Below are 22,672 nucleotides of genomic sequence, written 5' to 3' on the forward strand. Positions count from 1 at the left end.
TTTAAGGTTGACATAACGGACCTTGATTATTTTTAAGTACAGTTGATGTCAATTAATTAAATCCATTATAAATTAGGCCGTTTGGTTTTGGTGAATGTTTCATATTTAAAGTTTATCATACTGTCGATGTTTAAGTTCATCTTGTTTTCCCTTACAAGGTTCGCTGCTGCGAGGCATCTGTCTCCATCTAACACCACTCCATCTTCTGCTTTTTGTTCTCTCACACCCACTACTTTCAAGTCCCTTTCCACTCTATCCATAAATCTCCTCTTTGGTCTTCCTCTAGGCTTCCTGCCAGGCAGTTCCAGGCCATCCCTCCTCTGTACATGTCCAAACCATCTCAGTCTAGCCTCTCTGGGTTCATCTCTAACACATCTAACATGATCTGTCCCTCTGATGTATTAATTCCTGATCCTATCCATCCTCGTCACTCCCAAAGAGAACTTTGACATCTTCATCTCCGCTACCTCCAGCTCTGCCACCTGTCTCTTCTTCAGTACCACTGTGTCTCAACCAGATAACATTGCTGGTCTCACCAGCGTCTTGTACACCTACCTTTCATTCTTGCTGACACTTTTTTTTTCCTTCTACACAACACACCTGACACTTTTCTCCACCCGTTCCAACATGCTTGGACATGTACACATCTTAAATATGTTTAAGTTTCTATGCTACTTGTAAAGGTCTTTTTAAGAGTAACTTTGTTTCCCCTCCATTCCAACTCAGTATTAAGACTACGAGAGTCTCTAAGAAGAGTCGATGCAGAGGGGGGGTAGCCATGAGACGTCTGTGTTTACACGTATTAAAACGGCGTCAATATTCTGTTCCAGGCCCAAATTCTTTGTGGCATATTGATGGGAATCACAAGCTCATAAGGTATCAGATACTGAGACAGAGGAAATGTCTTTCTATAATTATTTAAAATAGTTACTACAATAAAGATGTGTGTGGTTAGATTTAATGTAGTTTAAAACAAACAAACAAAAACCAGGCCAATCTATGTTTGTGCTATTTTTCCAACCTGGAAGAAGGACAGTTGCCTTCACTGTGGTACCGTGTCTCCCTGTGTGGTGCCCCAAATTTCATGACGTCGCCCAAGAGCCACTGCAGCATGGTATCACGCCACGCTCTTAGGCTTTTCTTTAGGAAGGCTGAACAAAGTCCAAGACCTCTTGCAGCCAAAAACACATTTTCGCTACTTAGATGTTATCTATAGCTAAAACGAAGAACAGGCAAGGACGTTGCGGTCAAGGTAGGTGCTTCCTGGAGGGGGTGGGTAATGACCACTTGTTTTTCAGGACAGGGAGGGGCTGCTGCTGAGAGAGAATTACTCAGACATGCAAGAATCAAGCAAAATACCACTTTGGGCATGATTTTGATGAAATAGCATTGTAACATAGTTAAAAGCTCAAAGTTGATTTGGCATGATATAGGCCTTTTAATACAAAGATAATTGGCTATTGTGCTTATCTTTACATATACACAGGCTAATATATTACTTGTGCCTAAAAACAGCCATGAAATATATTCCCCGATACAGAGATGTTTCATGTAAACATTTATTGGCAATACAAGAACTAAACAATCACATATAGCTAAGGTAAGACTAATTGTGGTAACAGGGCTAATCATGGTTATCTTCCACTCAGGTTTCTGAAGACTACGGGATGGACTGGAATGGACCATCAGGTAGCCACTGTAACAGTCCCAGAGATCTAGCTGGTCCACCATCTCTCAGATGAAGAAGCTGCCTGGTTACCAGTTCCAGGACCTGCTTTAACTGAAGCAGTTAGATCATAATTTGAGACATTGCCAGTTTTATCAAGAATCTTTGACTGCTGAAATCCAACACAGGAGCCTAATATTCAGCAGAAGGTTTTTATTTAGCAAGCTGGAACAACCATTAGCTTCTGCATCCAATTTTATTTTGTTTTGTAAATAAAACCTGTAATTAACGAGGATGATTTTTTCTAGCTTAGTGAAATGGCAAAAACTGAATTACTTCCACATTGAACAATAGTATGAACCTTAAATAACTAACAATCAGCGAAAACACTTACACAAGTCCAAATCCTGTGTGCACGCTATTTATGGCAGACAGAAGAGCTCCCTCAAAGTCCTGGTAGGCTTTGAATCGTGAAAGCAGCTTCAGTGTTTCAAAGCATGTGGAGGAGGTGGGGTAGGTTCCTCCAGAAATCCCCACTTTGAGCTCTGCAGCCAGCATCTCCCAACCCACCCAGAACTGCAGGAGTTGGGCCAGATGAAGCTAAAGGTAAAATGCATTAAGAAGAGGGATAAAAAAAGGGTTTACTTGTTGAAATGCTGTATTGATTGTTAAAATTGATATGCACCTAATTTGTTTAGAGCTGAACTGTCATTACTAGGGCTCTTAAAAGTCAAAAACGTTTGGAAACTTAAAAAAATTTATATCGTAATATTTAATTTTCATTTAATATTTCATTTCAAACTTCTTCCATCTTTAATGTGCCTTATATTATATTCAATTTAACTGAAAAAACCCCAAATCTGTTGGAGGTGTACTAACTTTGTTCAAAACACATATACATCCTTAAACTAACACTTTTTTTTGCACTTGTACTTACTGACATTTTTCCAAAATTTAACAAAACACAAGACAGAAACTGGTCTGGGAGGCTGCCAAGGCGCTGCAGTAGTTTCCAACAAATACTGTAGTGTTGTTAATGTGACAATTTGCTGTGTTCTTGATATGTCTAGATGAGGACTTCAACACAGAAGCCTTTTCTTTAAAAGAAAAACATCCAAGCCTGGCTAGGGTCTCCAAGGACCTTAAGGAAGAATGCTTTACGCTTTACAAAAGAACCCAACCTGAACTTTTGAGCCACCAGTCCAAAAGGGATTTTTGTATAAAAACAGTACCATGCATCAAAAAAGCGCACAGCATGTCCCCTGTAAAACATGGTTCGAGCAGCATCATGGTGTGTGGTTAGTTTTTTTTCATATTGAATTGAGATTTTTGTCAAGGTATATGAAATTACAAATACTTCTGAACACCGGTCAGTTTGCCACAAAACCTTCAGGTGTTGTGAGGATTAGTAGGAATTAAATTTTTCAGCATCAATGAGTTATAGGGAATTTTGGAACGGCACATCCAGAGTCCAGAACTACATCTGACTGGAAACATGTAGGTCACCTGAAAAGGGTCTGTGGACAGGTGATGTTCTCACAATCTGGAGTTGGAAAATGTTTAAAAAGCTTAAAAAATCCAAGTCAAGATGTGACATGCTGATAGACTCCAATAAAGAAGGACTGAATACAACAAAGCATTAGTTATAACCAGGGTTTTATGCCTTGATTTTTTACATGTTTGATTTTCAACTGAATTGTGCTGGGTAGGTTTCACCTTATAGGTGAAAAATGTGTCAGTTATTTACCGTGGTCTCAATGTCTCAAAAGCAAGGAATTTTAAACAGGTGTGTACACTTGAGTCTCTGTGCGCCTGTGGTGTATAACAAAAGTTTTACCATTAGGCTATATTAACCCAACAATAATGCACTACACCTGTCTTAATAAATGTCCTTAGAAAACCACGGATGGTCAAACTCTTCATCTTCTTCATCACTAAACATTGCAATAGCAACTAAATGTTTTACACATTTAGACAAAAACAAACTAAATACTTGTGGTGTAAACTTCTTTTGTGCCATTTTCGGAAAGAGGATGGGAACAACATCGGGCTTAGATGTCAGCAGGGGCCAAACCATTACATCTTTCAGTCCCTTCCTCAACTGTTTGATCTGGCGCATGGTCCTCCCAATGACCTTACAAAAAACACACTGCACATAACAGATGATGTGGACGTGTAAAAAACAAGTATGAAGTGTCTTATCATAACTGCAAACATCGCAGGCTTTAGTCACTTGAGTGAAAAAATGGTCCGAAAAATAAATGAATACTGTTGAGACTTCACCAATCCTGTTTCAGAGGTGTTGTTTTCACTGATTCAATTTTCAAAAGGCATACAACAGGGTAAAAGATATCAAACATTTTTTGTAAACCTTCAAGGTTTTGATGAAACTTTAGAGTACACATCAATATCAGCAACTACGTGCATTTGTTTAACTAAAAACTTACTGCATGAACGAGTAACTTGTTATGAAGCCATACAAGTACTGAACACGTCACCATTTTTCATAGTAAACATATATTTCTAAAAGTGCTATTGACATGGAATTTTCACCAAGGTGTTGGTAACAACCCAAGTAATTCATACATAGAAAGAAACCAAAACAAATAAGTTCAGAAATTAAAGTTATGTGTAATAATGTAAAATGACACAGGGAAAAAAAAACCACTCTTACTGATGTTTAATACTTTGTACAAAAGCCTTTGTTGGTAATGAAAGCTTCAAGACGCCTCCTGTATGGAGAAACAAGTCGCATGCTAAGGTGTGATTTTAGCCCATTCTTCCACATAAACGGTCTTTAAATGTTGCTGAAGGTTCCATGGGACGTCTTCTATGAACTCAGATTTTTACATATAAATTTAGCCAATACCATATGCGGAAAAACAGCCCCACACCACGATGTTCCCACCTTCAAACTTAACTGTCGGTATGGTGTTTTTGAGGTGATGTGCAGTGCATTTCCTCCTCTAAACATGGTGTGTTATGGCATCTAAAGAGTTCAGTTTTGCTCTCATCTGACCAGAGTATGATCTCCCAGTATGTTACAGGCTTGTCCAAATGTTGTGCAGCCAACTTTAAACGAGCCTCAACATGCCTTTTTTTCATAAATGGAGTCTTGCGTGGTGAGCGTACACACAGGCCATGATCGTGGAGTGCATTGGTTATTGTTTTTTTTTTATGTACCTGCTAATTGCAGGTCTTTCTGAAGCTCTCCACAAGAGGTCTTTAGCTCTTGGACAACTCTTCTGATAATTATTTTCACTCCTGTCAGAAACTTGGCCTTGTTCCTTGTGTGACACTTACATACCTTTTAATAGGCCATCAGTTTGGACTGAACCAGCTAATATTAATTTGCACTGACAAAGAGCAGGATGGCTTTCTGATCACTGATAGATTTCAGCTGGTGTCTTGGCTTTCCATCTCGCTTTCTGCATGTGTTCAATACTCTTTCTGTGTCATTTTACATAATTACACATAACTTCGTTCATTCATTCATCTTCTATACCACTTATTCCATAGTGGGTCATGGGGGAGCTGGTGCCTATCTCCAGCAGTCTAACGGCGAGAGGCGGGGTCACCCTGGACAGGTCGCCAGTTCATCGCAGGGCAACACAGAGACATACAGGACAAACAACCAGCACACACTCATTCACACCTAATGGCAATTTAGAGAAACCAATTACCTAACAGTTATGTTTTTGGAGGAAACCGGAGTACCCGGTGAGAACCCACGCACGCACGGGGGAGAACATGCAAACTCCTTGCAGAAAGACCCCCGGCCGGGAGTCGAACCCAGGACCTTGCACTGTTGCACTCTTTTAGAAATATGTATTCTATGAAAAATGGTGACATCAGTACTTATTTTACCCAATGTGTGTGTGTGTATATATATATATATATATACATACACACACACACACAGTACAGACCAAAAGTTTGGACACACCTTCTCATTCAAAGAGTTTTCTTTATTTTCATGACTATGAATATTGTAGCTTCACACTGAAGGCATCAAAACTATGATTTAACACATGTGGAATTATATACTGAACAAAATAGTGTGAAACAACTGAAAATATGTCTTATATTCTAGGTTCTTCAAAGTAGCCACCTTTTGCTTTGATTACTGCTCCACACACTCTTGGCATTCTGTTGATGAGCTTCAAGAGGTAGTCACCTGAAATGGTTTTCCAACAGTCTTGAAGGAGTTCCCAGAGATGCTTAGCACTTGTTGGCCCTTTTGCCTTCACTCTGCGGTCCAGCTCACCCCAAACCATCTCGATTGGGTTCAGGTCCGGTGACTGTGGAGGCCAGGTCATCTGGCGCAGCACCCCATCACTCTCCTTCTTGGTCCAATAGCCCTTACACAGCCTGGAGGTGTGTTTGGGGTCATTGTCCTGTTGAACAATAAATGATGGTCCAACTAAACGTAAACCGGATGGAATAGCATGCCGCTGCAAGATGCTGTGGTAGCCATGCTGGTTCAGTATGCCTTCAATTTTGAATAAATCCCCAACAGGGTCACCAGCAAAACACCATCACACCATCACACCTCCTCCTCCATGCTTCACGGTGGGAACCAGGCATGTAGAGTCCATCCGTTCACCTCTTCTGCACCGCACAAAGACACCGTGGTTGGAACCAAAGATCTCAAACTTGGACTCATCAGACCAAAGCACAGATTTCCACTGGTCTAATGTCCATTCCTTGTGTTCTTTAGCCCAAACAAGTCTCTTCTGCTTGTTGCTTGTCCTCAGCAGTGGTTTCCTAGCAGCTATTTTACCATGAAGGCCTGATTCACACAGTCTCCTCTTAACAGTTGTTCTAGAGATGTGTCTGCTGCTAGAACTCTGTGTGGCATTGACCTGTTCTCTAATCTGAGCTGCTGTTAACCTGCGATTTCTGAGGCTGGTGACTCGGATGAACTTATCGTCCGCAGCAGAGGTGACTCTTGGTCTTCCTTTCTTGGGGCGGTCCTCATGTGAGCCAGTTTCTTTGTAGCGCTTGATGGTTTTTGCGACTGCACTTGGGGACACTTTCAAAGTTTTCCCAATTGTTTGGACTGACTGACCTTCATTTCTTAAAGTAATGATGGCCACTCGTTTTTCTTTACTTAGCTGCTTTTTTCTTGCCATAATACAAACTCTAACAGTCTATTCAGTAGGACTATCAGCTGTGTACTGTATCCACCTCCTGCACAACACAACTGATGGTCCCAACCCCATTTATAAGGCTTGAAATCCCACTTATTAAACCTGACAGGGCACACCTGTGAAGTGAAAACCATTTCAGGTGACTACCTCTTGAAGCTCATCAACAGAATACCAAGAGTGTGTGGAGCAGTAATCAAAGCAAAAGGTGGCTCCTTAGAAGAACCTAGAATAAAAGACATATTTTCAGTTGTTTCACACTTTTTTGTTCAGTATATAATTCCACATGTGTTCATTCATAGTTTTGATGCCTTCAGTGTGAAGCTACAATATTCATAGTCATGAAAATAAAGACACCTATTTGAATGAGAAGGTGTGTCCAAACTTTTGGTTTGTACTGTATATACACACATATATACAGGTGTTGGACAATGAAACTGAAACACTTGTCATTTTATTGTGGGAGGTTTCATGGCTAAATTGGACCAGCCTGGTAACCAGTCTTCATTGATTGCACATTGCACCAGTAAGAGCAGAGTGTGAAGGTTCAATTATCAGGGTAAGAGCACAGTTTTACTCAAAATATTGAAATGCACACAACATTATGGGTGACATACCAGAGTTCAGAAGAGGACAAATTGTTGGTGCACGTCTTGCTGGTGCATCTGTGACCAAGACAGCAAGTCTTTGTGATGTATCAAGAGCCACGGTATCCATGGTAATGTCAGCATACCATCAAGAAGGACGAACCACATCCAATAGGATTAACTGTGGACGCAAGAGGAAGCTGTCTGAAAGGGATGTTCGGGTGCTAACCTGGATTGTATCCAAAAAACATAAAACCACGGCTGCCCAAATCACGGCAGAATTAAATGTGCACCTCAACTCTCCTGTTTCCACCAGAACTGTCCGTCGGGAGCTCCACAGGGTCAATATACACGGCCGGGCTGCTATAGCCAAACCTTTGGTCACTCATGCCAATGCCAAACATCGGTTTCAATGGTGCAAGGAGCGCAAATCTTGGGCTGTGGACAATGTGAAACATGTATTGTTCTCTGATGACACCTTTACTGTTTACCCCACATCCGGGAGAGTTACGGTGTGGAGAAGCCCCAAAGAAGCGTACCACCCAGACTGTTGCATGCCCAGAGATAAGCATGGGGGTGGATCAGTGATGGTTTGGGCTGCCATATCATGGCATTCTCTTGGTCCAATACTTGTGCTAGATGGGCGCGTCACTGCCAAGGACTACCGAACCATTCTTGAGGACCATGTGCATCCAATGGTTCAAACATTGTATCCTGAAGGCGGTGCCGTGTATCAGGATGACAATGCACCAATACACACAGCAAGACTGGTGAAAGATTGGTTTGATGAACATGAAAGTGAAGTTGAACATCTCCCATGGCCTGCACAGTCACCAGATCTAAATATTATTGAGCCACTTTGGGGTGTTTTGGAGGAGCGAGTCAGGAAACGTTTTCCTCCACCAGTATCACGTAGTGACCTGGCCACTATCCTGCAAGAAGAATGGCTTAAAATCCCTCTGACCACTGTGCAGGACTTGTATATGTCATTCCCAAGACGAATCGATGCTGTATTGGCCACAAAAGGAGGCCCTACACCATACTAATAAATTATTGTGGTCTAGAACCAGGTGTTTCAGTTTCATTGTCCAACCCCTGTATATATACACATAGACAACAGGGGGAAATCTTTGGTGATTATCAAGACACTCAATAAAGGAGTAGTTCTGCAGGTGGGGACCACAGACCACTTCTCAGTACCGATGCTTTCTGGCTGATGTTTTGGTCACTTTTGAATGTTGGTGGTGCTTTCACACTCGTGGTAGCATGAGACGGACTCTACAACCCACACAAGTGGCTCAGGTAGTGCAGCTCATCCAGGATGGCACATCAATGTGAGCTGTGGCAAGAAGGTTTGCTGTGTCTGTCAGCGTAGTGTCCAGAGCCTGGAGGCGCTACCAGGAGACCGGCCAGTACACCAGGAGACGTAGAGGAGGCCGTAGGAGGGCAACAACCCAGCAGCAGGACCGCTACCTCCACCTTTGTGCAAGGAGGAACAGGAGGAGCACTGCCAGAGCCCTGCAAAATGACCTTCAGCAGGCCACAAATGTGCATGTGTCTGCACAAACGGTTAGAAACTGACTCCATGAGGATGGTATGAGGGCCCGATGTCCACAAATGGGGGTTGTGCTCCCAGCCCAACACCGTGCAGGACGCTTGGCATTTACCAGAGAACAACAGGATTGGTAAATTCACCACTGGTGGCACAGGATCTGTGACAGATGTGACAGAGTCTGGAGACATCGTGGAGAGAGATCTACTGCCTGCAACATCCTTCAGCATGACTGGTCTGGCAGTGGGTCAGTAATGGTGTGGGGTGGCATTTCTTTCCATGAGCTCACCAGAGGTAGCCTGACTGCCATTAGGTACCAAGATGAGATCCTCAGACCCCTTGTGAGACCATATGCTGGTCCGGTTGGTCCTGGGTTCCTCCTAATGCAGGACAATGCTAGACCTCATGTGGCTGGAGTGAGTCAGCAGTTCCTGCAAGATGAAGACATTGAAGCTATGGACTGGCCCGCCCGTTCTCCAGACCTGAATCTGATTGAGCACATCTGGGACATCATGTCTCGCTCCATCCACCAACGTCACGTTGCACCACAGACTGTCCAGGAGTTGGATGCTTTAGTCCAGGTCTGGGAGGAGATCCCTCAGGAGACCATCCACCGTCTCATCAGGAGCATGACCAGGTGTTGTAGGGAGGTCATACAGATACGTGGAGGCCACACACAATACTGAGCCTCATTTTAACTTGTTTTAAGGACATTACATCAAAGTTGGATCAGCCTCTAGTGTGTTTTTCCATTTAAATTTTGTGTGTGACTCTAAATCCAGGCCTCCATTCAGAATCAGAATCAGAATCAGCTTTATTGCCAAGTTCGTACATACTAACAAGGAATTTGACTCCGGTACACTTTGCTCTTTGGTTCTGTTTTTGCATTACAGAATATACATATTTACACATATATAATAAAAAGGTGCATTTGCAACATCTGTCTGCTGTTGTTTTGTACTTTATTGAATGTTCAACGGAGAAACAGCCTGGGGGAAGAAACTGTCTCTGTGGCGGCTGGTTTTAGTGAACAGTGCTCTGTAGCGCCACCTGAAGGTAAAACTCTAAACAGTTTATGTGCAGGGTGTGTGGGGTCTGCAGAGATTTTAGCAGCTCTTTTCCTGACCCTTGACCTGTATAAGTCCTGGATGGAGGGAAGGTCAGCTCTGATTATTCTCTCTGCAGTCCTGATTATTCGTTGCAGTCTGGACCTGTCCTGTTTTGTGGATGATCCAAACCACACTGAGATGGATGAAGACAGGACAGATTGAATGATGGCAGTGGAGAAGATGACCAGCAGCTCCTGTGGAAGGTTGAACTTCTTGAGTTGCCTCAGGAAGTACAGTCTCTGCTGGACCTTCTTCTGAACAGTGTCTATGTGTGAAGACCATCTCAGGTCCTCAGAGATGGTGGTTCCTAAGAACCGGAAGTGGTCCACGGCTGATACAGTGTTGTTGAGGATGGTGAGGGGGGTGTATGGGGGTGGTGTTCTCTGAAAGTCCACCACCATTTCCAGAGTCATGAGTGGGTTGAGTTCCAGGTAGTTCTGACAACACCAGTATTCCAGCCGATCCACCTGCTGTCTGTATGCAGACTCATCACCGTCCTGGATCAGTCCAATGACAGTGGTGTCATCTGCAAACTTCAGGAGTTTCACGGACGAGTCCGATGAGGTGCAGTCATTTGTGTACAGAGAGAAGAGGAGTGGGGTTAGAACACACCCCTGGGGTCACCAGTACTTATTGATCTGGATCAGGAGAAGATGCTCCCCAGTCTCACCTGCTGCTGTCGGTCTGTCAGGAAGCTGTTGATCCACTGACAGGTGGAGGCTGGGACGTTGAGCTGTGTGAGCTTCTGGTGGAGGATGTCTGGTATGATGGTGTTGAAGGTGGAGCTGAAGTCTACAAACAGGATCCTGGCGTACGTCCCTGGGTGGTCGAGGTGTTGCAGGATGAAGTGTAGACCTAAGTTAACAGCATCATCTGCCGACCTGTTTGCTCGGTAAGCAAACTGCAGGAGGTCCAGCAGGGGGCCTGTGATGTCTTTCAGGTGCTTCAACACCAGCCGCTCAAAGGATTTCATGATCACAGATGTCAGGACTACAGGCCTGTAGTCATTTAATCCTAGGATGGTGGGTTTCTTGGGAACTGGGATGATGGTGGATCGTTTGAGGCAGGAGGGGACCTCACATTTCTCCAGTGACTTGTTGAAGATCCTTGTGAAGATCGGAGCGAGTTGATTTGCACAGGCTTTCAGGCATGATGTAGAGACGTTATCAGGTCCTCCAGCTTTCTTTGTTTTCATGCGCTGAAAGAGCCTGTTTACATCTTCCTCTGAGATCTTTAGTGCAGGCAGAGGATCTGAAGGTAGGAGGTTGGTTGCTTTATGGGAGGAATTTGTTCCTGAATGGGATGTAGAGGAGATGATTTGAGGTGTGAATGGCTTCTTGTCATGTCTGCAGTAGAAGCCATTCAGACGGTTGGCCAGGAGACGACTCTGTTCAGGATGGGTGGAGGGGCTCTTGTAGGCAGTCAGGTTTCTCAGACCAGTCCATACAGCTGAAGTGTCACCAGTAGAAAGGATGTTCTTCATCTTCTCACTGTAGCTTCTCTTAGCTGCTTTGATCTCCTTTGTTAGTCTGTTCCTGGCCTGCCTGTACCGCGCCCAATCTCCACTGCTGTGAGCTTCTTCCTTTTCCCTGCGCAGATTCCTGAGGTGTGGAGTAAACCATGGCTTATTGTTCCCAAAGGTGCAGAAGGTCTTGATCTGCACACACATGTCCTCACAGAAACTGATGTATGATGTCACCACATCAGTTAGTTGGTTTAAGTCAGTGGCTGAAGTTTCAAAAACAGTCCAGTCTGTGCATTCAAAGCAGGCCTGTAGCATCTGCTTTGATTCCTCAGTCCACTTCTTAACAGTGTGAACCTTGGGTTTGGAAGCTCTTAGTCTCTGTCTGTAGGTTGGGATGAGATGGATTAGATAATGATCTGAAAAACCCAGAGCAGCCCTGGTAACAGCATGATATGAGTCCTTTAAAGCTGTGTAACAATGGTCCAGTGTGTTTTTATCTCTGGTGGGACACTTAATATGCTGTCTGTATTTGGGGAGTTCATTGGAGAGGTTTGCTCTGTTAAAATCTCCCAGTATTATGATGAAAGAGTCCGTGTATTTTTTCTCCAGGTCTGTAATCAGCTCAGCAAGATGTTTTTCAGCAGCAGAAGTGCAGCCATGAGGTGGAAAATATGAGCTGATTATTATAAACGAGGAAAACTCTCTCAGTGAATAAAACGGTTTACAGATTATGGAAAATGACTCCAGATCAGGACTACATGTTTTTCCAGCACTTTTACGTCTCTGCACCAACCTTCATTTATATAAAAGCAGATTCAGCCTCCTCGCTTCTTCCCCGATAGCTCCACGCTGCGATCCGCTCTGAGCAGCTGGAAGTCCGGCATCAGCAGTGCGCGGTCCGGGATGTTTTCACTCAGCCATGTCTCGGTGAAGCAGAGAACCGCTGATCCACAGAGGTCTGAGTTTTTACCGGTGAGAAGAAGCAGCTCGTCCATCTTGTTACTTAGAGAGCGGACATTTGCCAGGTGGATTGAAGGCAGTGGTGTTCATAGTCCTCTTTTGCGGAGCTTTACCAGCGCGCCAGCACGCTTTCCCCTCCGACGCTTTTGGCGCAGGATCCCGTATAGAGCCGCATCTCCGCTTGCCAGAAGCTCAGTGAACCTCGGATCGATGAAAGATGGTGTAAAAAACCCAAGAGAGGACTCTGATGTTGAGAAGTTCCTCTCTACTGAATGAGACCACAGGACTGTGGCTCGAAAAACATAAAAACACACAAAATACAAAAACAAAGAGAGAGCGAAGCTCCGAGGAGGTCATCGTCTGCGCCATCTTGTTATGGTTTGGTTAATTGGTTAATACATTTGATTTCCATTGATGATTTTTGTGTGATTTTGTTGTCAGCACATTCAACATTGTACAGAAGAAAGTAATCAATGAAAATATTTCATTCATTCAGTTCTAGGATGTGTTATTTGAGGGCTCCCCTGATTTTAAAAAGTTCTTAATTCAGCCTTGTTGGGGTGACACTAACCATTGTCAAATTTGTTAGGATCAAACTCTTCACTGTAAGCAACCACTGTTGCTACACTACTCTCAACAGTTGGTTCAGATGTTTCAGGCCTCACTGGAACACTGTCAGTCTTTCTGGTTGGCTCTCTGCTTCCTTCACCATAGTCCCTCAATTCATCTCTATCTGATTCCTGCATGGTTGTCCTTCAAAATAACAATGATCATTCTTTCTCATTTTACTGCAAAAGATTCTACCACCGATTTTTGTTTTAAAAACTGAATATTGCAAGTTCAACTGTTTTTTAAGTAACTACATACCCATTGCAGCTGACTGTGCACTTTCATGTCAGAAAAAGGAACTTCTTTCTGACATGTGATACAGGAGACATTTGGTCCAGATGGGCAACCTGAATTCTCCTACAAAAAACAAAATGAAAAATAAGAAAAGAAACATTCTTGTCACACTTGCATCACATTTGGTCATATGTATAGTTACTCTTTGTATAAATGTAATTACACAATCTAGCAGCAGGTCCTGCTGAAGTGGACGTATGTAGACTGTAGCCTGCCCAATCATTGTAGCTGGATCTTTCAGATAGGCGAGAGTATATCCAGAACTGGGATACTGAAGCAAAGCTAGATTTCGGCTACAAGTAGATCCTGTAATTTTCAGAAGTTCAAAGCTTCCTCCATCTCCTTTGGGTCATGCCCTGTATTTAAATAAGTGTAATGGTCAAATGTTAGTAAATGGGGGTGATTTGTCAATCCAAGCTAACAAACTTAAGGTACAAACTAAACGCAAATATGACTCAAAAATTCCCTAAATGCACCATGGGTTTGTGGTTTACGCAGCACAAAAGTCCAAAAATGCAGGTGAATTTATTACAAGTTAGCAGGCAAACCCGCCAGAGAGCCTGACTGACTTAGGACCATAGGACCAGTTATGTGTGTGTGCTCCTGTTTAGGCATCAGAGTGAGAACCATTTTTTCGCTTTCACCATCAAATTGAGGACCGTTTGTACCAAAATGAGGACATTTTGCTAACGGTTAGGTTTAGGACGGGTTAAGGTTAGGGTCAGGTATGCACTGGTAATGGTTAGGTTTAGGGTTAAGGCATAGAAAGGGTCAACCCTTTCTATGACTGGAAGTCAACACATGGTCCTTACTACATATAGCAAAACAAGAGTGTATGTATGTGTGTAATATATATAAATAACTCAACAAAAATAGAAAATGTCTCCTATAGGGGGAAAAGCAGAACTAAACTGTCAAAGGGTTTTACAACGGAATAAACAACAAATTGGGTTTAGTCCATTTGTTTAAGATTACAGATCTAAAACTAACCTGAGAATGTGACCTTTTGCTCACCAAGGCCAGAAGTTCTGCTTGAAGCACAACGCTTGGAACTTTCTCAGCATTGAGTTCAGCTAAACAACAGGAAGTGTGTGTAGCTCCTCCAACTTATCTGGGTCTCTCAGAAGCTCTGGACATGATTTTGAAACCTCGCTCATTGTGCCCAGGTGGGGGAACAGTAACGAATTTCTCCGACCGCTTAGGCAAGCGTTCCTGTGTGCCTAATTAGCAGTAAATAGCGCCACCTACAGAATTGGAGTGTATTCGCAGATTCTGTGTCAACCCATTTTCTGGCATCGATTACTCTGGCCTTGATGTGCAGTTTAACCAATTGAACGTTAACACGTGTTGAAAAGTAACAGTTTAAATTAATTCATGATGTGCTTCCAACACAGGAACATGAAATAATTACTTGTGCTTTTTAAAGTGAAATCAATATATTTATTTGAGACACATATAATTAATTCTATATTTAATAAATTATTTGTGTATTTATTTCCAGTTTTATTAAATTAATGACACATTAAAATAATTATTTCATGACTCATTTATTGTAATTTGGCACTCTGAACCCTCCATAGCTTTTAAAGCTGACAGTCAGTGATAATGAACTTTAACATGTTTCCTGGATCAACAGGAAGACTCCAAACTTCTGCTCTGGTTTAAACTTAAACATGATTTAAACGTTTTAGCAGCAGCACTTTGACTGCAGGTCACGGTCCGAACACTTGGTCAAATCATTAGGAATGTCTTTATTTTAAATCCTATTTTAGGATCCAGAATGCCTAAGGTCCTGGGGTCCCTGTTCAGGAGAGAAAGCCTACTGAGGTGTCTGCTGGTGGTTTCATGAAGATTGATTTTAAGAACATTGAAAGTATGCACTGATGGAAAATAACTCTTCCTGTCAGGAATAATTCATGGAGCCGTGGCAAAAATTGACGGTATTCTACTAACACAGCTGAGGGTGGTTGCCTGTCATGTTCTGGACCTTTGTTTGAAATGATCTAAATGAGTCAAACCAATCCATTTTATCTGAGGATGCTGACAGGGACGAGGCCGTACCAACAGAACCAGAATTTTTGTTTTATTTCTAAAACATGGTAATAGTAGACCCAGGTCAATATGCACTCAAATGATACATCTGAGCATCACTAACTTTATTCTGAAAGGGTGATGATCACAGGTGGGACTTCCTGTGACATATGAAGGTTAACAGAATGTGGCTGAGATTCTTTATTGATCTTTGATTTCAACAACAAACACAAACATGCAGCCCTCAGCTGACCAATCACAACTCAAAGAGTTTATAAACTCCAACTCCCACCAGCCCCTGTGCATTTGGGTTTCTTTGGGTGGGCGTGGCCTGCTCAGATTGGTGTGGCTCTCCACTCTTTGCCCTCAGTCAGTGCTCTGGGTTGGTGGATGAACACGCTGTAACGGACGTCCTGATTGGCCGCTGCCCTGACGAAGCGGCTGTTCGCAGTCATAGTGACGGCTCTCAAAAAGTCTCCGGTGCCGAAGATCATAAGTGAGCGGTGGTTGATCTTTGCACTCAGAGTGAGGCGCTGCGTGCGCTCCGAAGGCTGGTCGTCCACAACGTGGAGTCGGGCCAACAGATTCTGAGCACGCTCCTTCTCTCCCGGCCCTCCGAGCGTGTCGAGGATCACCTGGAAGTCGTGCACAGCGGCGCGGCAGGCGAACAGCTGCTTCCCCTCCATGAAGGCGTCGAGTTGGGGCAGCACCTGCTGCCAGCGCTCCTGAGTCGCCTGCTCTGTCAGAACCGGCTCACGGAAGCTGAAGTGGCAGCGGCCGTGACTCAGCGATGACACGTAGGTGATGAGTGTGGTGATGTCCAGGTTCACTCGCTGGCACTCTTCCACCTGGAGCTGTACCGGGAACGCCAGGTGGGCTACCACTGTGCCATGGTCCACCTGGGTCAAACCTGATGCCTCCTCGCTGTGTTTGTCCTCCTCTTTGCCTTCAGCCTCTTCCTCCTGTTCCTCCTCCTCCAGCTCCACGCTGCCGACTGCAACAATGTCCCCACGGACCGACACGCCCATGTCGCGGAGGCGGTCGGCCATGGGGCAGGAGACGCCGTTGTAGAAGGCAAAGACGACGTGGGGGTGCCGGTAGTTGACAGGCTGCTGCCGGCTAGCCTGCAGGAACTCCTCGGCCTGCCGAATGATGCTCTTGTCTCCGTACTGACCCCGCCCTTGCCAGATGTTGTGCAGGGCCAATGCCTTCCTGCCCACTGCTTTCACCCAGGTGAGTCCCCCGTTAGCGACCACGTCCACCACCAGAGTGTGGCGGCGGCTGGCAATGTCCTGGTACGTGAAGACGTGCAACAGTGCCACCACATTCTCCAGGCTCTGAACAGACTCCACAATGGCGGTCAGGTGCGTCAGGTTGGTGCTATGCAGGTGAGACTCTTTGACCTGTAGCTCTCCAGCCTCCACTCGCTGCAGAAAGCGCAGCTCGGCACGCAGCTTGCTGCAGAGCTTCTGGTGACCCTCGACCCCCGGACAGAGCTGCTCCGCCCGCTGCAGCAGCATCTGGGCGGAGCCAATTCTCTCCCGCAGTGTGGCCTGCAAGGACATGTCTGCTGCATCACACCTGAGGACACACAGAGGACCGTCTAGGTTAGTGGCAGACAAACATGAGACAGGTAGGGTTGGTTAACCTGAACCCTGGTGAACTCCCAGTTAGAATACTGGACCGTTTACCAGTCTGGTCCAGGAGAACAAACACCAGAATTCAATCTCAGGAACCAGGAAAACTAAACCTCCCTGCAGTCACTCAACAAATGAAAATGATGCAAGCGCCATGTTTAAAACAGCCAGATCAGCTCCTGAATAACCTGAGTACACCGGGTCAGAATCCTCGTGCAGTCCAATATCCCGGAGTTTAAAAGGTCGCTGCACAGAACTCCCTCTCCAGTTGGGGCCTTAACCACCTACTGAATCCTGCTCTAAAGGCTGGTGAACCGTGGCGCTCCGGCGCTGCTGGGTCTCCAGCTGACGACCCACTCCATGACGTGGCTTCCTGTTTAACTGCATGTAAAGCGGGAAGCTGAGGTCCGATCTCTTGGGATGGATTTTAACTCCAGGTTCAAACTGTCGTTTGGCCAGTCTAGTTAGAAGTGGATCAGACCGGAGACATGTTAACACCAGGTCTGATCTGGACCCCAGAGACAACCTGCCTTAAGATCATTTTCTAAACAGCAGAATGAAGAGGTAGGAGATCACCAGCATGAAGCTCTGTGACTGTAGACAGTCTGAGAAACAATCAGAGGCTACAGCAACATCCATGAGCCTGAGAACATGACCTGCTGCTGAAACTCCATGATGAAGAATCTCTGGTGGCAAACAACTAAGCTGTAGATTCCTGGATCCACATTTTCACTTATGTTTAGCAAGCCACAAGCTTAAAAACACCTACAACATCTTCAGGACACCAGTAACTGGATTGTTTGACCTGATCTTCAGACTTTCTGGAGCTGGCTGATCATCAAACAGGAGGAAATTAACTGAATATGGAGGTGTGGGCTATGGTCTGGGCAGTATAGAAGCTCTTGTGGAGCTCTTCTGGAATGTTCTGCTACTTTAGATCAGGTGGATAAAGTAGCAGTAGATCAGGAGATGTTTTTAAATCCTAGGTTTCCTGCAGAGACATCAGGATGTCATGCATGTTTGACCCTGATGATCATGGCTTTATATTGACGGGACCTGGTTGGACCTGGTTGGATCGGTTCTAAAGTGGTTCTCGTCTTTTCTCTCAGGTAGTTTCTTTGGTCAGTGATTCCTCATGTTGCTCCCATGTTTGGCTGGATTTGAGAACTTCTAACTGGCGTCACCTTCTTTCATTCACAGTCTGGCTGAAACCATGAAGCCGTCTCATCCTCAAAGAGGTTCTTCTAATTCGGACTCCTTCGTGTTTCATGAACAACAACATATAAAATAATAGCAGAGAACCTCTTATGATTATTAACCAGTAATAAAATAAACTATGAGAAATACTAAAAGCTCCAAACTTCAACTAAAACCCAACTGAAGGAGGTCTGGTAGGAAGCCGCACCAAGGTCCAGTTAAAGCGGTACTGAGGTTTGTTCTGATCCATATTATATCTGAAGCTGTTTAAAATCTTTAGTGGTGCCGTTTCTGAGCTGTAACTGTATCTAAAACCAGGGGATGTTTTTCTAGAATGAGTCTAAATGAGTGTTTAGTTGATTCAGAGCCAGCTTCTCTAGAACTGCACTAAGACAGCAGCTTAGAAACGGGTCTAAAATGATTAAACATGAAGGCATTAATAACAGCAGGGAAAGGCCCGTCTGAAGACGAGTTTATATCCAAAAGAGCTGAACCCATTTAATAACCCTCATCCTACCAACCTACATTAGGCCAGAGATGTTACTTCACAACTACAATAACTACTCAACACAGAAATTATTGTTCTGATATTAAACCCATATCACAAAACCACAGTCCAGAAGTACAGGGAATTGATACTTTGTCTAATCATAAGTAAATATTTCTATAAAGTGGAAGATGGTTAGACGGTGGAGCAGACGATAAATGGGAGCTTCTGGGAAATTGCATCCAAACCTGGAACTGTGGTCTCTCCTGCATAAAACTATGAACTGACAGGTTGTCTTCAGGTTGGTGAAAAATTCTGTGTAAAATAATAAATTAAACTATTCCTGCTTATGGATCCAGAGCAACAATAATGAAAGGAATGAATCAACTGTATAACTCTAAAGCTGCTCATCTATTATTTATCAGCTGAAACAACTAATTATTTATTAGCTAATAGTCTTGTAAACAGAGTAAAGGACTAATGCCATCTGCTGGACTAAAGGTGTATTGCAGTTTTCTTCACAACTTCTCCAGACGTCATCAGGCTGATTTAAATAAATGGTCCGTGGTCTTCCTGAGCAAAGGAAACAGAATGCACACAATTCCCTGGGATTCCTTTTACCTGGATAAAACTAATCCTGGAGCTTATATTGGCTTCGGTGAGGACTATTCAATCCCCAGAAAAATGGTCAGATGTTACCCAAAAAAGCAAACCGTGGGTTACAAGCGAGTTGACGTCATTTCTTAATGATAAAAAGAGGTCCGGTAAGTATAGTAACAGGATAGAACTTAAAAGCAAACAAAAACAAAACTTAACTGAGGGAAAACAGAGACATCTACAAGAGGAAGCTGGAGGAGAAACGTAATAATAATAATAAAGTGAGGGACGTCTGGGCTGGGTTGAGAGAAACCAGAGGCCTAAAAGATAAAGCTAGTGGCTCTGTTGGGGGGGAACCTTGAGAGGGTAAATGTGCTGAATGAGGTTTGACTCTCCACCCCCAGAAGCAGCTCTACCTCTGCAGCCCAGGACCCTCTGCAGTTTGCCCACCAGCCCCATCTAGGAGTGGATGATACAATTATAGACCTGCTGCTTAGGACTGATTCCTCCCTGGACAGACCTGCTACTGTTGTCTACATTTCTTTGACTTCATCTTCATTACCTTCCAGCCTGGACTATTAAGGGAAAGGCTGGAAAGAATAGATGTGGACTCATCACTGATAACCTGGATCACTGAGTATCTGACCAGCAGACCACAGTTTGTGAAGCTGCAGAGCTGTGGGTCAGATCCCCTGATATGCAGTGTTGGGGCCCCCCATGGAACAGCGCTCTCTCTTCACCACCTCTGCAGACGTTACGTATTGTTCCAGGTCGTCTCACCTGCACAGGTACCCAGATGACACCACTATAGCGGGGTGTGTGGAGAGGGGACGGGAGGAGGACAGGCAGCTGATGTGAGGAGAACCAATTACAGCTAAATATAGATAAGAACAAGGAAATGGGGGTCAAGTTTAGCCGCATGAAGACATTGCTGCTGAAGATCTGCATCTCAGGGGAGAACGTGGAGAAAGTAACGTCATACAAGTACCTCGGTGTTACCCTCAACTATAAGCTGCACTGGACCCAGAACATTTTACAAAAAGGGCAATAGAGTAGACTCCATTTTCTCTGCAAGTTGAGGTCCTTTAATGTGTAGTAGGCTCCAGATGTGGCTCCTCTGTGGCTAGTTCATCTTCTTTGCTGTGTTGTGCTGGAGAGCCAGAATAAAGGTGAAGGACTCAAACAGAAGAAATGAAACCCACAGAAAAGACTGAGTCAGTTGTTGGGACCAGACTGGCTCCATTGGAGGAGAAGCTGAGACTGAATGTTGGAGAAGATCAGATGAACAATGTCTCTCAGCCTCTTTACAGCACAGCAGATAACCTGAGGAGAAGCCCCAGCTGAAGATCCCTGCAGCCCCAATGTGTTGAAGATCCTGAGGCCGTCAGATTTAGACCGACATGGAGCCTCCAGAACCGTGACCCGGATGACTGGAATTAGATTTATTTGAACGTGTTTCCTAGACTCTTATTGTTGTGTTTCATGCTGGGATAAATTCATTTAGAATCAATCAATCAAAATGGGGTTCTGAACTTCCCAGTCCGTGATGGTTTGGGGTACCATGACATCTGGTTCTGGTCCACTGGGGTTTCTGAAGTCCAGAGTCAACACAGCCATCTACCAGAACATTTTAGAGCTCTTCATGCTTCCTTCTGCTGACAAGCTTCATAGAGATGCCGATTTCATTTTCCAGCAGGACCTGGTACCGACCCACACTGCCATAGGAACCAAAAGCTGGTCAAAAGGTCATGGTGCTACTGTGCTGGATTGACCAGCAAACGGGCCTGAACTGAACCTTGTAGAGAATCCAGGAGTTCTCTCCAGAACAATGAAGATTCAAAGCCAGCTTTCAGAGCTACCTGGGCTTCCAGAACTGCTCAGCAGAACCACCGGCTGACCAAGAATGGAGAGCAAATACCGATCAGAACCGGGATATATTGTTCTGTAGGTCCACATTTCTGAATTAAATCCTTTGAAATATTCTAATTTCCAGGGAAGCAGAACATTGGGTTTTCATGAGCTAGAAACCAGAATCATCAATAGTAACAGAAAATAAACTCTGTGTGGAACGGTACCAAATGGACTCTGGTCTGCTAGGTTCGGTTCCGACTGATCCCTCATGCTACAGCTAATGAACTCACCTGGTTCTGATCTTAGTTGGTTGGATGGTTCCTAGCCTGTTCCGGTTCTGGCTCGACGTTCGTTTAAAACCGAACAGGTAACGTCGTTGACGTCAGGAAAAACGTCCGAACCGCCGGTGACACCGATACCACTGCTAATGTTAATGACGCTGCACTACCCAGCTGGCAGGAAGCCCCGCGTCACTACCGGGAGGACTTTCAAAATAAAAGCGCAGACAGGAAGAGAAGACGCCGAGGTCCAGAACCAAACGGGATCAGAACCGAGAGTTGATTTTAGGCCATGTTTAGAGTCGTTTTTCCAGATGAGGTTCTAGAAAGGCTCTAGGCAGGAATTCTTTCATTCACAGTTAGAACTTCAGCTGAATAAGTTCGGTTCTGAACACATTTTCTGCTCTGCTGTACTCAGACATCTGAAGTCCTTACCCCCGGATGTGACGTCAGTTAAGAAGTTTCTCCGCTTTGATGTTTTTGGCCCAAAAAAACCCAGAAGGCTGAAAGGTTTTCCTGCATCTGTTTGTTCTGTAAAATATTAACGAATCTAAAGAACCGGATCTCCATGTGGATTTGATGGGTCGGTTGTGAGGTGGTCTGCAGGTGTCTGTCTGTCCGGTTCGTCCAGTTTCTTCTCTGTCATGGATGAAGTTGAGCAGATGTGGCCAAATGATTGTCCCATTAAGAGAAGAACAGCATAATAGACATCAGACCGTGAGAAGACGTTGGGCCGGATCTAGACAGTCCGCTAAGTTCTGTTAAATGGATCATAGGTTTGTTCTTATCTGAACGGCGGTCTGGTTCCATGGGCCTGTGGCTGCATTCTGATGTGATGAAGAGGCTGAGCAGAACCAGGCGGAGGAAAGGTTTGGGATGAGGAGAATATTTTGGGGAACTGACCTGCTGTCCAGGGAAGCTCTAACAGACTATGGTTCTGATGGTTCTCCTCCCTCAACATTTGGACTTCAGCTGATGCTCTGATCCAGACTGACAAACCACCTACAGCTGGTCCCTCTGCAGGACCCAAAGGTGCTGCTCCCTCATCACTATACCGCCTCTACCGTTCATGAGAACATCAGCAGAAAGAAGACCATGTTCTAGTCCTTGTCCAGTACTGTATTAAAGTTCTAACTGAACATGTTCGCACCTCACGACCCAAATGTGAGATGATTTCTGTGGCAGAAGAATTAGTTTCTTGC

At 44.4% G+C, this 22,672-nt stretch overlaps 1 protein-coding gene across 1 annotated transcript; it reads right to left on the reverse strand.

Annotated features, from left to right (window-relative positions):
* Positions 1-15,462: 15,462 nt before the first annotated feature.
* Positions 15,463-21,677, reverse strand: c6h7orf25 (chromosome 6 C7orf25 homolog). Its single transcript, XM_047367851.1, has 2 exons — positions 21,483-21,677; positions 15,463-17,004 (listed from the first exon to the last, which is right to left on the reverse strand). The coding sequence occupies exon 2, from the start codon at positions 16,986-16,988 to the stop codon at positions 15,759-15,761; it is 1,230 nt and encodes a 409-aa protein (XP_047223807.1). The 5' UTR covers positions 16,989-17,004; positions 21,483-21,677; the 3' UTR covers positions 15,463-15,758.
* Positions 21,678-22,672: the final 995 nt, after the last annotated feature.

This window comes from Girardinichthys multiradiatus, chromosome 6 (assembly GCF_021462225.1).
Source record: "Girardinichthys multiradiatus isolate DD_20200921_A chromosome 6, DD_fGirMul_XY1, whole genome shotgun sequence".
NCBI classification, from domain to species: domain Eukaryota; kingdom Metazoa; phylum Chordata; class Actinopteri; order Cyprinodontiformes; family Goodeidae; genus Girardinichthys; species Girardinichthys multiradiatus.

What these genes read in the sequence shown, in the direction of transcription:
- c6h7orf25 (XM_047367851.1), bottom strand. Translation starts at nt 16,988, where the DNA reads ATGTCCTTGCAGGCCACACTGCGGGAGAGAATTGGCTCCGCCCAGATG.